General features: G+C 34.8%; 1 protein-coding gene across 1 annotated transcript in view; it reads right to left on the bottom strand.

The window, feature by feature from the left end:
* Nucleotides 1-760: 760 nt before the first annotated feature.
* LOC106050688 (uncharacterized) overlaps nucleotides 761-17390 on the bottom strand; it is a 32215-nt gene continuing 15585 nt past the window's right edge. Inside the window, exons 7-10 of the mRNA XM_056026591.1 lie at nucleotides 10602-11295; nucleotides 6235-6416; nucleotides 5252-5451; nucleotides 761-3146 (exon numbers count right to left, since the gene is read on the bottom strand). Coding sequence (XP_055882566.1) covers nucleotides 3065-3146; nucleotides 5252-5451; nucleotides 6235-6416; nucleotides 10602-11295 — 1158 coding nt within the window. The 3' untranslated portion in view covers nucleotides 761-3064. The remainder of the gene's footprint in view (nucleotides 3147-5251; nucleotides 5452-6234; nucleotides 6417-10601; nucleotides 11296-17390) is intronic.

The raw sequence follows: 17390 nt of genomic DNA, 5'->3' as shown, positions 1-17390 counted from the left end.
TCTCTCTCTCTCCTCTCTCTCTTCTCTCTCTCTCTTCTCTCTCTCTTTTCTCTCTCTCTTCTCTCTCTCTCTTCTCTCTCTTTTCTCTCTCTCTTCTCTCTCTCTTCTCTCTCTCTCTTCTCTCTCTCTCTTCTCTCTCTTCTCTCTCTCTTCTCTATCTCTTTTCTCTCTCTCTCCTCTCTCCATTCTCTTTCTCTTCTCTCTCTCTCTTTTCTCTCTCTTCACTCTCTCTCTCTTCTTTCTCTCTCCTCTCTCTTTTCTCTCTCTCTTCTCTCTTTTCTCTCTCTCCCCTCTCTCTTTCTCCTCTCTCTTTTCTCTATGTCTCTTCTATGTCTCTTCTCTGTCTCTTCTCTCTCTTCTCTCTCTTCTCTCTCTCTTCTCTCTCTCTTCTCTCTCTCTCTTCTCTCTCTCTCTTCTCTCTCTCTCTATCTTCTTTCTCTCTCTTCTCTCTCTCTCTCCTCTCTCTTTTCTCTCTCTCTTTTCTCTCTATTTTCTCTCTCTCTTTTCTCTCTCTCTTTTCTCTCTCTCTTTTCTCTCTCTTTTCTCTCTCTCTTCTCTCTCTCTCTTATCGCTCTCTCTCTTCTCTCTCTCTCTTTTCTCTCTCTCTTCTCTCTCTCTCTTCTCTCTCTCTCTTCTCTCTCTCTTTTCTTGGCTCAACCCTGCTTCTTTTCTACTATTCCATGCTTAGGGGAAGGGTCACTTGATTGACTGGCAATCACTGGCACAATGTAGATTGTTTTGACTAAGACAGAACTAAATGTTGTATGCTGAGATACATTTATTACTTAAAATATAATGAACTTTAAATGTAGGCATTGAAACTAAAATTTAGATTAACATCACATGCAGGTAATGACATTTAAAATAAGATGAACATACAATTCATGCAATGACACTCTAAAAATCAAATAAACATTCTATATAGGTAATGAAACTCATGGCATATATTATACATTTAAAGAAAATGCCCATATTTTTACAAGGACACTCTATCTTTTCAGTATCTTTTCCTAACTAGGATACCCGATTTATATAGATTTTCACATCTGCAAATCAATCTTTGTCCTTCCTATACTATCGCTTTTACCGTGATAAACGCTTGTCAACTTATCTTTCGATTGTTCCTTTTTGTCTTTCCCTAGATTAGAGCATGTAGGCCTGTCTTTCGGTTCTTTACCTTTACCACTGTCTTTACCTTATGCATTTTCATTATACTTTGATTCCTAATTCAGTCAAGACCGACCTTAGTCATAGGCCAACTAGGCAGCCGTCAAGGCAGGGCCGGTCCTACAGATTGCGGGGCCCTATGCTAAATGGATTGCGCGGAGCCTAGTCTGGGTAGGGATAAGGATAATAAATGAAAATTAAGATTTTTATGTTAGAAAATAAATACGTCTTTGCATTTTATTCATATTTTACTAAGTACAAAATCACGGTCAAATTAACTTTACGAGCCATTTACAACAGAAGTTAGTTTTCCAACAAAAAGCCGATAAACATTCAGATCTGCCTTTTAGATTTACGATTGACTAGCAAAATATCGATTTTAATTTTTGTAAGAGCTCGTGATAGATTTAAACCAATATTTATATACCAGTGACTATTAAAGTAAATGAGGTATTGGAACTTCCTTGTTTTTGTTAAACGTCGCCTTTTATTTTTATTAAATGAAAGCTGACAATGCCGTTTTTTTTTTAAATCGCGAGAAGGATTGGCTTTTTCGATATTGAATGACACACCAAAATTACAATTTTGTCTATTTTTCAGAACATGTTATAAGTTTTCAGGATATTTTATTAAGTTCAGGACATATTCATGACTTTTTTTCGTATACTTTGCAATTTCAGGAGATTTCCATTGCACCTGGGAAATTAGGAGACCGCGGAAACCCTGTTATAAGTTAGAATGGTTGTCATGTAATAATTTGCAACTAGACTTAGCGCGAGCCTATGAAAGTGCGTGGCCCACTGCGGCCGTATAGGTTGCAGTGCCGTAAGACCGGCCCTGCGTCAAGGGCTTCCGATTGATGGGGGACCACGCACGTGACACGAATTTTTTTTTTCACTGTGAAATCTTATCGAATCTCATAGCAGATCTTAAAGTCTCTAACATCACTTATTGTAAGTCCTGTGGTAAAAGACCCGTGTTTTTTTCTTTTACTGAAGAAGTTGAATTATTATTTTGAGCCTGGTGCACAAACAGCGCAAAGAGTTGTTTAATTTCTTTACTTGTCAGCGACATTCTATAGCGTAAAGTAGGATACTAAAAAAAAATTAGTCAAACTGATTTTTAAAAATTGTTGATTGCTCAGTTCATTCGAATCATACAAAGGCTCTATACGTATTTTTTTTTTGCTGCTGATATTTCTCAGCATTAAAAAGCTAACGCTAAAAAATTGAACGAAATATCAAAAATATAAATATCTAGTGTTCAAGCTGATCATGAACTGTCCATACAACATATTCCTGCTATTAGCGTTTTTAAAGGGAAACAACAAAAGAAACAATACTATGTGCAAAATAGACTCAATAAATCATCTTGATTGAGTATTTTCTTGTTAGGAAAGTACGATTAAGCATTGAAGATCATTTCGACATATTCAAAAAGCAAAGAAATTCGTGATAATTACTTGGGCAAAAGAATTTAAAATGAGGCAATTAATTTGATTGGAGATACTATCTTGGAAAATTATATTCAATATATATATATATATATATGTAATATTTAAAAACCATTTCGGGCTGCACACCTGAAGCTGGTTACCAAAAACAAAAGAATATTATTTTTGGAACACACAATTTTGAGAGTACACTAGAAAAAATCAATGTAGATTTGGTGGGATTCGTAAATGTCGACGACAGCACTGGTACAGGTCTAGCTGAATCGTGCTTTCAAAAGCTTCCTAGAAGATCTCAATTTATGTTTGCAAAACATTTATTTTATTATTTACATTTAGGTACCTTATTATTTTAATAAATTGCTATGCGTAATTTTATTTTTCTCTGTGTTTTTTTTTTTTTTGTAAGTTTCAGTTGGTGCCACCGAGTCCACTTGTTGAGGGATTTTAATCTCCCTTAAAGTGTATAGCACTAACTTTCCAACTTTCATGAAAGTTTAACCGCTCTTGTTTCAGCCTCTCTTTCACGCTAAAAATAAAAAAGAAACGTCATTATTTGTGTACATTCAAAATGTTGTATCATGTCAAATTCGTCTGAAACAAAAAATAGTTTTAACCAGACAAATTGTTTATGAGTAGGACATTGCAATATCGATGTAGTGAAATATACCTAAGTATCAGTCCTTATGTCTAATGTCTAATGATCTTGCGATCTATAGGTCAGATGATGTATAGCTCATCTATTTCTATGTTGCCAATAAAGAACTAACCAACTTGGTTGGCCTCCTTCAGTTTCACGTGGCTAAGGAGCCCTATTTTGGAGAAACGCTCCCATCCACATATATTGCATGTCAAGGTGCATTTCGCTTTGGTGGTAGAGGAGCTGGCCATTTTACGCATGGTACACTTTTCTTCCAGAGGTAAGGCCTATGTTTTTTCGCTGTCCATAGCTTACTTGATCACTGTCTCGTTTTATTCCACTCATGTCCTCAAATAATGTCAAGTACCCATTAGAGCTGGAAAGCCACAAAATTCCCTAAAATATAAACCTAGTCTTCACCGAGATTCGAACCCTAGACTCTTTGGTCGGAAGCCAAGCGTTTTATCACTCATCAGCCACGCCCATTTCTATATGATAATATGTTAAGAAATTTGAACGATTGTCATTTCATACAGCTAGTGTCTTTGAGTTGAAACATAACTAGTTTTGCAAATGCAAGTGTTAATAGTTCTTAGCTCTCTATCATCTATACAATGCTTCCAATGACTCACTTCTCGAATAGCTTTTAAAAATTAATTCAACTCATGGCCTTCACGCGTTGCGTATTAAGATTTTGGATGCGACAGAGCACTTGCAGAAAAAGGGGAACAAGCGAACAGTCGCTTCCATCTACGAGAATTAAAGACTGAATTCAAACCTCTGCTTTATCGCGCAATACCCAGTCAAACCTGATGAAAAATCAGGAACCGGTGATCATTGTGCCTCTTACATCTTAAGGGAACTGCGTCTAGCGCCTAGACTTTATCAGATTTGGTTCAATAAGATAAATCTTAGTCGTTAAAGGACTGAAGGAAGCCAAGCAATGACGAAGAACTGAAGGAGGTCAACCAATATTACAGGAGAAATACCCATCAATTCAAATAATAAAGACTTAACCTTTGCATCCAATGACATGATTATGGACCGAGACTGTCAAAATAGAGACATAAATGATACTTTAAGCTATATAAATCCTACCTCTAAATATAGTAAGGACAAAAGAACCTTCAAACTCTTCCTAGCTAATTTGACTTGCCTATTATTCGATTATTGTATTGTTCCTTACTCCTATTCGCATATACGCTCAACAAGACGCAATACGTCAAATACAAGAAAAGAAAACAAGGTTTACAACAGGGTACTGCCTTAACTACTTTATGATAGTACATATATTTAAATGACATTTATTTAAGCGTTTCGCTTTAACATCTGCACAATCGAATTCAGTGACATTTCTTTAGAAGAAGTGATTAGGCTCTCAAAGAAACGTTCCTTCAGGGAACTGTACCAGGAAAAAGAAGAAGAGGCAGAGAGAGAAAGCGATGGAAAGGCAACATAAAAAAATGGACGGGTCTGCCATTGAAAGAGGTTCAGAGAGGAATGGAGAAAGACGGTCGACAAATCTTAGGTGGTGCCCCAACGACCCAACAGACTAAGGGCTGGGTGAAGGTGAGGTGAAGGCTTATGATTTTTATTAATTTCAATTCTAGAAAACAAAGGTGAATGCCATGTGTAGAACGAGCATTTATGTTTCCACCTATACGAACAGTCTACTATGTAGTCAAGCTTATACTTCAGGAAAAAGTTGTATTCCAAGAAAGGTAACAAATACCTTAGTCTGTGTCAATCCAAGCTATTCAGTATTCTAATTTGCAACTCTTATTAGTTCATCAATTTTTTCTTTTTTTTTAATGCTAAGAAATGCAAAGAGGTCAAGAAAATATCCTAACTAAGCATTTTATCTATCATCCAGGTACTTATTATTGTTGTGCTAATGATATGCAAGGATTTCCAATTTCAATATGAAAGTTATAAAATATAAATTCACACTAAACGTTTATGGTTCAATACTGATGTGTATTCACTCCGATTACCTTTGTTTTACAGATTTATTTGAAATTAAAATTTCTTGAATTAAGGATCCAACTTTAGAATGAAGCCATTTTAGACCAGTCAGTGCAGTAGCCGTGTATCCAGCCACATGTGTCGAATACGAGATAATTGAGGTGTAGGTCACAAACACCATAAATACAATGGCGTACAGTGCACAAGGTACTAAGGATACCAGAAAAGCCTGAAAGAAAGAAAATTTAATGATTTAAAAGAAGCCCCCGATTCTTCTCGAAATTAAATTCGTGTGTATGAATTTTTTTTTTTAAATAAAATTATTTTTTTGAAAGTCCACTACAAATACAATGTCTTAGATCTAGTAGCCGTTGATACAGCCGTTGATACAGGCCTAATATGGAAGACAAGGCGCGGAAAACGAAAATAAAACTTAAATAAAATGACGGCGGACAGTGGCTTTGTCTGCATAAGACGCGGAAAAAATTTGCAGTTCGCAGCTGGGTTTGCATTGTCAAGTGAAATACTGTACGCATTTTTAACCTTTGGAATCGCAGACATTGACATTAGTATTATTATTACTCCTAAAGAGATTTATTGAAAGAATGAGATGAGAACCTTTCAAAGGAGCATTGAAAATAAACAAGAAAATATAAAATAATGCTATTTAAAACAAAAAAAAAAAAAAAGCTTAGCATAGTTGTATCAATTAGTTTGGATCAGTCAAGTCATTAAATTTGTAATAAAAATAGACTAACAATAAAAAAGCATTTTTAAAAATAAAAAACGATCTGAATTCGAACTCATGGCTCAAGCCTTTTATTCCCAATAGTAAATTAACTAAACGGTTTACTTTTAAAAAAATAATTCTTGCGTTGTCAGATAAAAGAAATAATTGTGCAAAATTTTAGCCTGATCCGAGATTGGGTGTTGGAGAAATAACGTGTACAAGCATCTTACCAGACTGACAGAGTTGATAGTAGATGAAAGCTTTGTAAAAACGGCATCTTACCTTTAAATAAGCACTAAGCTCAAAAGGTAGAAACTCAGACGAGTCGTTGTAGATTTGTGTCACAAGTCTTTTGCTAGTATACATTCTACCATCCCTTCTTTGAAAAATAAAAGGACAGTTGATATTGAGTCGAAGTTCTTTGCCAACATAAGTTAAGCTACCTTCGATGGTTTGGTCCTCTCCTGTGTGTTAGAACATTTGTCAGATAAATATTGTAGTGAGTTGACTCAAATAATTCCTCGATTATTAAAAGCTAGTATTGAGTGGTATACTCTTAAAATGCTCTCCTATATTAGAGCTGCGAACCTATTCATAGAGAAGGTATCGGACTTATCTCTAGTAATGATTATCCCAGCTAAAATATTCTGTTCACAAATATAAATATACTAGACATATTTAACCCGCGACACGCGTATTACTGTCGATATAGTCACTGAGAGTGTTTTTAAAACATTTAAACGAAATAATAATGTAATAAATAAAGCGAATGTGTAAATGTAAAAATAGTATAAATGAAGCCATCAAATCAAAATAACTAATCTACTTAAATCCATTTTTTCAAATAAAAACATTTGCTTGTAGGCCTACATATATTTGATTAAAATTTTTAATGAATAGACTTAATTTTGTAAGTTCATGTGTTAAGGTATGAAGTAGATCTTGAGGTAGACATAGATCTAGATATAGACAAATCTAGCGTTAAAAATTGGCTTTTATAGAGTTCATTCTGTGCTGCGCATGCGTTACCTTTTTTCATGAATGAGTATAGGCCTATCTCAACACGGCTACGCAGCTCTAGCGAACAGCGAACGAATGTATTAAAAATGCTTTAGAAAAACAAATTTGAATGTTAATTTGATTAAAATATGAAATGAATGGACTATAATTAGTATGTTCATGTGTTAAAGCATAAAACTATCTTTGCGAAAAGAAGTTTTATCATCTTAGAGTTCAATAAGAGTTTTAGACCTAGGCCTAGGAATAGACTCAGTAGAGAGATGTGTTAATGTGTAACCATTTGGTAATGTCTAATGACAGAATATGCATCGGGATATCTAAATTCGCAGATATAAATAACGAATTAATGTAAAAATGCTTTTGAAACACAAATTTGAAGGTTAATTTTATTAAATAATGAAATCAATAAATGTGTCAAAAAAACAACAACAACAACTATAAGTGCAAAGTTTACTTCTTAAAATTAGATCTAGATCTAAATCCTTTCGATCTTTTCTCATGTCAACATTGTAAACATGGCCTAGATCCATAAAATACTATAGCTGTAATAGAGTTGGTCTTTTTTTTTTGAGGGTCTTAAGTTTGTTTTAGGGCCACAATACATGCAATACGGTCTAAGTTGGTACCCAAGGAACATTTCTGCCAAGTTTTATCAAGATTGGTCAAGCGATTTTTATTTCTATACGGGGACATGCATACATACATACGCCAAACATTCTGCTTTATATAATAGATTTATTTATATTCACTTGTTTACGTCTTGGCCAAGCGGCGCTGTCAGTCAAGAATTCATTTTTAGCGGCCCCCGAAAGGGCAAAAGATGCTATTAGTTTTGTGTGAAATGTTTGTCCGTCCGTCCCGTTTAGATCTCGTAAACTAGAAAAGATAGTGAAAATCCGAGATCATAATATTTTAGTCCATTAAAAGTTCTGATGCAACGGCTACTTGTAACACATTTAAGCAAATGGTTATAGATTTTGTGTCAAAAATTTTATTTTTAAAATTTGTATTGCTAAGTTATGTAACTTCTGTCCAACTAACTACTACATTTACCCAAACACAAATGTTTACTTTTTTAAAGAGAAAAAATCTATTTAGTATGCATATAAGTTGGACATAAGTTAAAACAACAATTAATACGTAGTTTTTTCATATTATCGCGTGAACTGTAGTGATCCAACGGACCCATGGAACACTTAACTAAAGGAATTATTTTTTTTTACCAAAATTTTTTTTCTTTTTTTTGAGGATTTGAATAAGAGATTTACCCTTTACAAAACAATTAGACCAACTAGATAATCATTATAAGACATCAGTTAGTCCACGTTCACATTTAACTTCACATTCACTTTCACCTATTCTTTGGTTTGTTGGACCGCTGGGGCACCACACAAGATCTATCAACCTTCTTTCTCCATTCGTCTCTGTAATTTTTTGTTTGATTGAATTTAATTCTGATTTTCTTTCTGAAAATATTGAAACCTACCTTTTTACCTGTCTGGGTGGACCACTTCGGGGGACGATTTTGAGTTTGTGTGTGTTCCACACAAACTGTCATTGTAAACTTGTTAATTGTTGTTTTTCTTTTTTATTGTTTACAATATCCCTATTCAATTCGCAACTTCTTGCAAAACAAAATGCCTTCTGGGTGGGTTAACTCAAGTCTCGAAAACGGCTCTAACTATTTTCCTTGAAATTTGACAGTTTACTGTATATCGTTGGCAAAAGAATTACTAGCTCGTTGGCCACGCTGGGAAAACTGTAGTTTTTAACTAAAAAAATAAATAAATTTAAATTTGGCAAGAGAATTGAAAAAAATATTGATCTTGAACGGACTATATGTCTTTGGGTGTTTCCGCATTTCTTGAAGAATTTAAGGAATTTTGTTTTCTTATACTAGATCTAAAGGCCAATCACTGGAATATAGTATAACGTATAGTAGATCTATACATTCGCTTAACGTAATTCACTAAAAAAACAAATCACTTAAAGCAACATACAAAATACATACAATAATTTGGCCGGGTCCATTTAGAATCTGTATTTATAATTCTCTACGTCGAACAACCATGCGGGAGACCAAGCACGCACGCCGACTCTCTAACCCTCGATGAAAAAGTCACGGAAAGTCGGACTAGAGTTACCCCACGTAACATTCGCTGCTACAAACAGCGCAGGTCAGAAAAAAAAGAGGGGGGGGGAGAGAACAAGTAATCTTTTCTGTATATATAATTCTCTACGTCGCCCAACGATGCCCCCCTTCGCCCGCACCCGCGCCCTACCTCGCTCTCCCATTAGGAAAACTGTTTTTTTTTTTAGGATGTGTTAACCCGTCATTAAATAGCGGCGTATGCTACGCCGCGGGTTGACTCTCTAAATTTAGCAGTTTTAGTCCAAAAGGATATGAAGTAGTTAACCATGAAAAACAGGAATGTCATGAAAAATTTTAAAGACTAAAATGCCTAAAACAAGGAGATTCGTATTGGTGGATAATTATAGAAGATTCATTCCGAGGTTTTTCAATCTGGATTACCCTTTTACCTAATTTTTGTATTGGGGCCGTTCGGACTGGAATTGTAAATGCGTGAAAGGACTGTGAAGGATTCAGGAGTATCTGTCTAAGTATGTCTATTTTTCGATTGTCTGACCCTTCGTTGCCATTATTTTTCAGACTGAAGCTTCAGACAAAGAAATCTCCGGTATTCTTAGCCAGTATGTAAGTAGTATTCTGCATCCCGTCAGGCATGTGAGCCGGACTTTGTTGCCACTGGAACAGAAGTATTAAATCATCTAAAGACAGTTGTTGGCTTTCCTATTCGCCCTTACAAAACTTGGCAAGTAATTGACTGGAGTGAAATTTCAGCTCCCAACGGACCAGATAAGGCTAACCTTTCTTAGGAGCACGAACTTTGCCAACGATCGAATCACGAGATGGTTGCTTATGCTCCAGAACTAAACTTTTAACCTACTTTTGATTTTTGCCACTTCAAAGGTGAAGACAAATGTAATGGCGGACTTGTGTTCCAGACTAGTGTGATATTATTTTAAGAACATTTTTATATATTTTTTTTGATGCCACTTTAGTGTACACATATATCTTGATATCAATGTTTGTCCATACGATAAGCTATAAGATATTGCTGTTCAGTAACTAGACCAATATGAAAATATGTGGGTAGAATTGAGTTAGAAATAATTTCAACATTATAAAGATAAAGATTGTTTTCGAGTCCGAAGATTAATGATGAATGAAGTATTTCTCGTGGCCATGACCTATATATTTGTCACAGCCAGGGCAAGCATAACTATTGTCCGCGTTGGTCGATTAAGTTGGCGCCTAAGCTGGTCTTTAAAGCGTTTCCGTTGGGCACCTATGTTACGTCGACCACTTTTCAGCTCACCAAAAAAGACTGCCTTTGGCATACGTTCGTCTCCCATACGGGATACATGCACTGCCTAGCGCAACTGTCGGACCATAAGAAGTCCCATACATGACAAAATAAACAAAGTAACAGTTTTCCAGGAAGTTAGGTTAAAAAAATATATTTTGTCAAACATTAAGATAATTAGTAAAAAATCCCCACTAATAATAAAAATATATTTAATATTAATAAACATGAACAACTTACCTGAAAGAAGAATTGCTTCATTTAACTTTTTTTTCGAATTGATGGAAGAACACTTCAGCTCATCGTCATTGCGGACAAGATCAAAAATATTTTCTGAAATCACCTTGAACTCCTTGGTTACGTTCGTGATATAATCGTAGACCACAAGAAATAAAGGGAAAATGACAAAAGAAAAATCGTCAAGGATATTCCGAGTGCTGGATGACATGATCAGAATTCTAAGCAACAAAGTTATTAAGAAGTACAAAAAGAACCCCCAAGTGGTAAAGACAACTGCCATTGACAAAAGGCTAACAATTATTTTAACGATTTCGCATCCACGGGGGTAACGAAATGTATCACTTTTATCGTATTCACTCCATGGAAGCTCAGGTATTAGCATTGTTATGAAATTATTACAGGGAAAGAAGTAAAGCGCAATGACGGCACAATAAAAAAAAGAGAGAACATAAAAACAGAAAGATGCTGTTTCATCAGAAAATGGACAACTCAAGCCTTTCACTTCTAATTCAGAGCACAACATGTTATTATTTTTAGTTTTATACAAAAGGTAACAAGTAGGAACAAAAAATATTATAGAAAAGACTAAAAACAGTACTTTCCCTAAATAAAGGCGAACCAATGGAAGACACATGGGTTTATCTGAACAGCAATCGCAAGAAAAAAAGCACTTGTTCAGGTTTTTTGAAGGTTTCTGAAATGAAAACGTAAACATTTAAATCCATTAACTTAAAATTAGTTGATGATAATACAATTTCTGAAACAATTAAAGGTTTGTGTTAATGTGCTAGCTCTTGGCAACCAAAATATTGTACTTATTTTTGAATTCTTTAATAAAGGTGAGCTGAGTTTGAGAAAGGTAGCTGGCAAAAAAATTTCTGGTAACATACATAAAGTGTCTTATTATTATTCAAGCAATTTAATAAACAAATCACATAAAAAAAAAACAAAAAAAAAAACGAAAACATAAAAAATATTTATAAAAAAAAAAGCTTATATTAAGTGTAATAGTATCAATTAGTTTGGATCAGTCAACTATACAATTGACCTTGACAGGTAAATCAGTAGATAGAAATATTTTCATCAATTGTTTTTTTTTTAGCTTTTAGCTTTCTCAATGCACTATAATCCTATCACTTGTCTGGATCGGTTGTGGAAGGGGGAGGGAAGAAGGGGTATTTTTCTGAATGTTTACACGATCGATTTTTAAATGCATTTACCAACTATTGTTAACTCAGATAAATCGCTCAAGATTCCTCAAGGGGACTAATTCAACTTACACCACCACATCTGTAAATTGCTATATCTTTCCCTTGTTCGGGATATCAAACAAAATAATTAATTAGATTAATTAACCTTAATTGGTTATTTTTAGCAGCCCCCGTAAGGGGAAAAAGCCGCTATTAGGTTGTGCAAAATGTCCGTCTGCCACACTCAGATCTCGAAAACTAGAAAAGATATGAAAATTATTATTTCACCATTGAATGCGACTTGAAAAGTTTAGGTGCAACAGCTACTTTTGGTTTTCTAAAAGCAAACCGTTTTATTTATAAAATTAATTATGCAAGCGATTTTTTCACAAAAATACACCAATTCCAAAACAATAACGGAAATGTAAGGGAGGCAATGTTACAATATGCTAACAAAGATGGTCAATTTTTGTGTATTTTCAGTATCACTAAGTCAAATAATTTTATAAAATGTACTAGAAATGTTTACAACAAATATAAATATTAATTAAAGGTGTTTTTTTCTGGTCAACTAGCTGCTAAATTTAAAAGAAAAGATTTATGTTTGTTTATAAAGGCTAAGAATGCACTTTGTATGTAAATATCACGCACATTTTTTAAAATGGACTTTTTTTGCAGCGACTTTCGTGTAGTAGCGTAAAGCCCGGCCTTGACATGGTGTTGAACTAATTACTTAAACTTTTTAAAAAATCAGATTTTATTTATTTTTTGTTTAGTGCCCTCATCAGAATAAAAAAGGTTTATTTTTGTGCGTTTTGTCTGTCGGTAGGTCTGTCCGTCACGATTAGATAAAAAAACCCAACAACTTTAAAAGCTATTGAAAATCTGATTTACCCTTTAATGTTCCTCCCGTAACATCTCAATAGCTTTAAGTATCTAAAATTGATTTTTCCGGATTTTTTTGTGCAAAACTAATCAACGCCAACAAATGTTTGTTTGCTCTTCTAACTTATATTGCATTCAATTTCCATGCTTAAACGTTGCAAAAACACATTATCAGTGGCGTAGCTACTGTGCGGGCCGCACAGGGCACCAAGTGGAGAGGGGCACCAAAATTCCGCCAGTGTGTATTAATTTCCTATTTCCCTGAGCGTTTCAGTAAAAACGACTAATTGTAAATTGTATGGACACGAACAAACATAAACTACTGTATTTTAAACATAAACTAACGATTTATAAACTAGTTATGTCGCTATTTTGTTTCATCTCCTTGACTATTTCTTCAATACATTCAAGTCACATCATTACAAGAGACCACCGACTATAGGCGAGCTGTTATTGGGTATGAATTAACTGAACAATCAGGTTCTAGAGACTAAAGGACAGCACACAAGCATGTCTTTAGTACACTCCTCAAAAATTCATACTGAAGAAACTGAACCATCAGACAGTGTAAACAATACAGAAAGCAGGATAATAAACTCTAGACTGAACGGCATTGGAGATTGGCCTGATGTCCTCACAGATAATATTCGCATACATCCTGTCACTCAAGGATCTGAAACAGTTCAGCGTATGGACAGTCAATTAGAGAGGTGTATAGACATCAAGAATGAGCAAAAGGAAAGGCTAGAAAGCTTTCAAAGGCTTGGTTTTTCCGGCAAATGTCAAACGGCGAGAAAGTTCTTAGAAACTGGATGTGTTATTCGCCAAAAAAAAAATAAATCCTTATTTTGCTTCCCCTGCACACTCTTATCAACAAGATCAAGTACCAAATCTTCATTTAAATCCAAAGATGTATTCAATGAGTGGTGGAGGTTATCCCCGAAAATAGAAAAACATGAGACCAGCAGGGCTCACATTCAGTCATCGCTTGCTTGGAGGGAACTTGAAGTTCGCCTGAGAGTAGGGAACAGTATTGACAACAAGGCCCAAGATTTGATTATACAAGAGACGAAAACCTGGAGAGACTACCTGAAGAGAATCTTGGACATCATTCGTTTTCTCTTAAAGCAAAATCTGGCACTTGGAAGGGCAACATCAAGGCAATTTCTTGGAATTAGTAAAATTACTATCAAAGAACGATAAACTCTTGAGGGAGCATGTGCTTCGAACTAAGCTTAGTTCGAGACCGAATACATACATGTCTCCACAAATACAAAATGAATTTATTACAATATTGGGGGATCATGTTAAAAAACAAATCATACAGCAAGTAAAACAAGCCAAATATATCTCTATTATTTTTGACAGTACACCTGGCATCTCAAAGCTGGATCAAACTTCTCAAATTTTAGGGTACGTTGTAATGGATAATGACGGGGTGCAGGTTCCCGAGTCTTTTATTGACTTCATCGAAACAAAGGACAAGCATGCTGCTGGAATCGCTGAGATGATTCTAGAGAAACTGCGTTCGGATGGCTTAGACATAATGGACTGCAGGGGTGAAGGCTATGATAATGCTGCGGTAATGAATGTTCAAAACTACGGTGTCCGAAAACGTATACTAGATGCCAATCCCAAAGCACAATTCATTGCCTGCTCAAACCATTCTCTTAATTTAGCAGGAATTCGAGCTGCTGAAGCTGAAGTAAATTCGGTAACATTTTTTGGTACACTGGACCGTTTACACGCCTTTTTCTCAACTTCAACACACCGCTGGGATATCCGCATCAAAATAACCGGAACTAGCCTTAAACGTTTAGTTGAGACCCGCTGAAGCGCCAGAGGAGAAGCCGTCAAGATGGTTAGGGATACATTTTCTAAAATTATAGAAACTCTGGAGACATTAACTAGCAGAGTTGAAAATTCATGACTAGACCTGAAGCAGGTGGATTATTAGTTGCTATTCAGTCTTTTAATTTTCTCACCTATCTTGGATTTTGGGCTCCTGTATTAACTGAAATTAATGATGCGCAATTCTACCTTCAAAAACAAGGATTGTCTATTCGAGACTGCTCACTCAAACTAAAAACATTAGAGACATTTTTAAGTAGTAATCGAGAGGACATCGCTGAAGCCAGCATTACCTTTGCCGAAAGCGTGTGCTCAGAACTGAGAATGTACAGAACGTCAAAAACGTATTGGCCATAAGAAAAAGATGCCTGGTGAGAAAAGTGACGACTCTGTACTTACACACAAAGAAGAGCTACGGAAATGTATTCTACCTTGGACAAGATTGTTCAAGAAATAATCACCCGATTCGAGCAACTTCTTGATGTAGCAGATAGATATGAATTTTTGTCGCCTTCCCAGCTATTAAATCCTCAGGTCGAAATCAATCTCGATAGTACTCCTAGCGACATTGATAAAAACGAATTTCTGCTGGAGCGAAAGAGGCTTCAACGGTTTGTCACAGTTTCATCAGAAGCCTCCGAACTTCCAAAAAAAAAAACAAGGTCCTGTTGAGCTCTTGAAATTTAAAAAAAAATATCAGCTAGATGATTCAGTCCCAAATATCTTCATCATGATTCACATATTTTTGACTATTGCGGTAAGCGTCGCTACATGCGAGAGAAGTTTTTCCAAACTTAAACTGATCAAGAATTATTTGCGATCAACGATGACAAATTTACGACTCACTAATTTGGCCATTTTGTCCATTGAACAAGAGCTGGTGAAAAAAAATGGATTTCGATAAAATTATTGATACTTTTGCCAGCAAGAAAGCGCGTAAAATTCACTTGTAGTATGTTTATGCAAAAGGGATTTTTGAATTAAAAATATTTGATTAATGAATACATATTATTTTGAACAAAAAAGTAAGGTTTTGCAATGTTTTTATTTAGTTAGCTTTTTTTTTTTGGGGGGGGGGGGCATCAAGATGAGGTACCGCACCAGGCATCATGTACTCTAGCTACGCCACTGCACATTATCAATAATATGTTGTTCCGTTTTTTATGTAAGTAGCATATTAATGCTAAATCAAAATCTCTATACTGACTTATATTTCATAAAGTGTAAAAATGTTCCGGATATTGTTTTATAAAAAATGAATTATGCCTAATGATTGTTTGAAATCGCATAATTGACTAATATTACACTTATATTATTTGACAATGCGTCACTATAATTTGATTATCGATATCAAATTGTTTCGTATTTTCATCTTAAACAAATTTTAAAAATATCGACAATAGGTTGTTCAAGGCTTTAAAAAAAAGTAATTTACTAGAATTGATTACTGAAAATCACTTTTTAGACATTTAATTTTCTTGCTGAAACATAACATAAAAGTTTAGTAATCGATAAAGAATGTTCCGGATTTTGTTCTTGTGTTGTCAGGTAAAACAAAAAAATAATGAAAAATTTCAGCTTAATCCGACATATAGTGTACAAACTTTTAACTATACAGACTTTTCCCGGTAATTTCATCCCCAGGTCATTTCATTCTCTAATCAATCAAATAATAATTGTAAAAATTATGAAATTAACAGTATTTCCTTTTTTTTTCATTTACAAGACAAAAAGTGTGACACATTAAATAAGATCAGAATATAATTTAAAAAAGCAAAATTTAAATTTATGGATAAAGAGCTAATGTGTATTGTTTTTGCGTGTTAATTCAAATCAATAAGATTTGCTAGTAGGTACAGAAGACGATCCATTAATTCGTTTAGCTGTACATCATTTGTAATTTCTTGGCCAGTGTTCGCGTATTTCTTGAAGTCAGCCTTTATTAAAAATAAATAAAACGTTCTATCAGGGTTTGAACTGAAACACTCATATTTAAAAAAGAATAATTGACAAAGATAAAATGAAAGACGGCCGTCAGGAGATAAGCTATCAGCGGCATGATCATAAGTATTGTAATCGTTCTCATCTCTCAAAACATTTCCACTATTTTCACCAGACATTGGCTTTTGATGATCAATAATCAGCCTAGAGAGGCATGATCAAAATTATTATCAAAAGACTTTCCCTACTTCCACCACACCTTGGCCTTTGATCATTACATCACACAATATGCACAGGATACTATTGACATCCCTTCATCAAACAGAAACAATAGAACTAAATACAAACCTCGCATTACACTAGATCTACTTATTGACATCTATTATTATATTTCTCAACATGTTTGTTTGTAAAATGTTTTACATGTTTCGGATGTTCCTTCAGAGTTGAAGATAGTTTACTTCCTAGTCCAAACCTCCCGCAGGACGACGGGGGATGGGAGCGGGCAGGGTTTGAACCCTCGACCGTCGATAAATCCGAACGACAGTCCAGCACGCAAACCTCACGACCAGGCAGCCATGTAGGAAGAGGAGGTAACACTATAAACATTAAAATAAAAAGTCAACAATATTTAAAAAGTATTCTAAATAAACAAAACAATTACACAATACCTAAGAAAAAAACAATTTGATTGGGGATAAAATGACCGGGGATGAAGTGACCGGTTACCATACAGAACAACAGACATAGTGAGTTAATATAAGACTTTTTAAAAAAGTAGTTTTTTTTTATAGACCTTTCTTTCCTTACAACTTTATTTGAAGAACGATTACTTTACTCTCTAATGAATGAAAAAGACAAGATTTCAAAAAAGTTTGGGTCATCATACAAACTCAGAGGCGGCCCTCATCGGATACGCCTA

Source organism: Biomphalaria glabrata, chromosome 4, assembly GCF_947242115.1.
Source record: "Biomphalaria glabrata chromosome 4, xgBioGlab47.1, whole genome shotgun sequence".
NCBI lineage: Eukaryota > Metazoa > Mollusca > Gastropoda > Planorbidae > Biomphalaria > Biomphalaria glabrata.
This window is presented reverse-complemented; position numbering and strand designations above follow the sequence as displayed.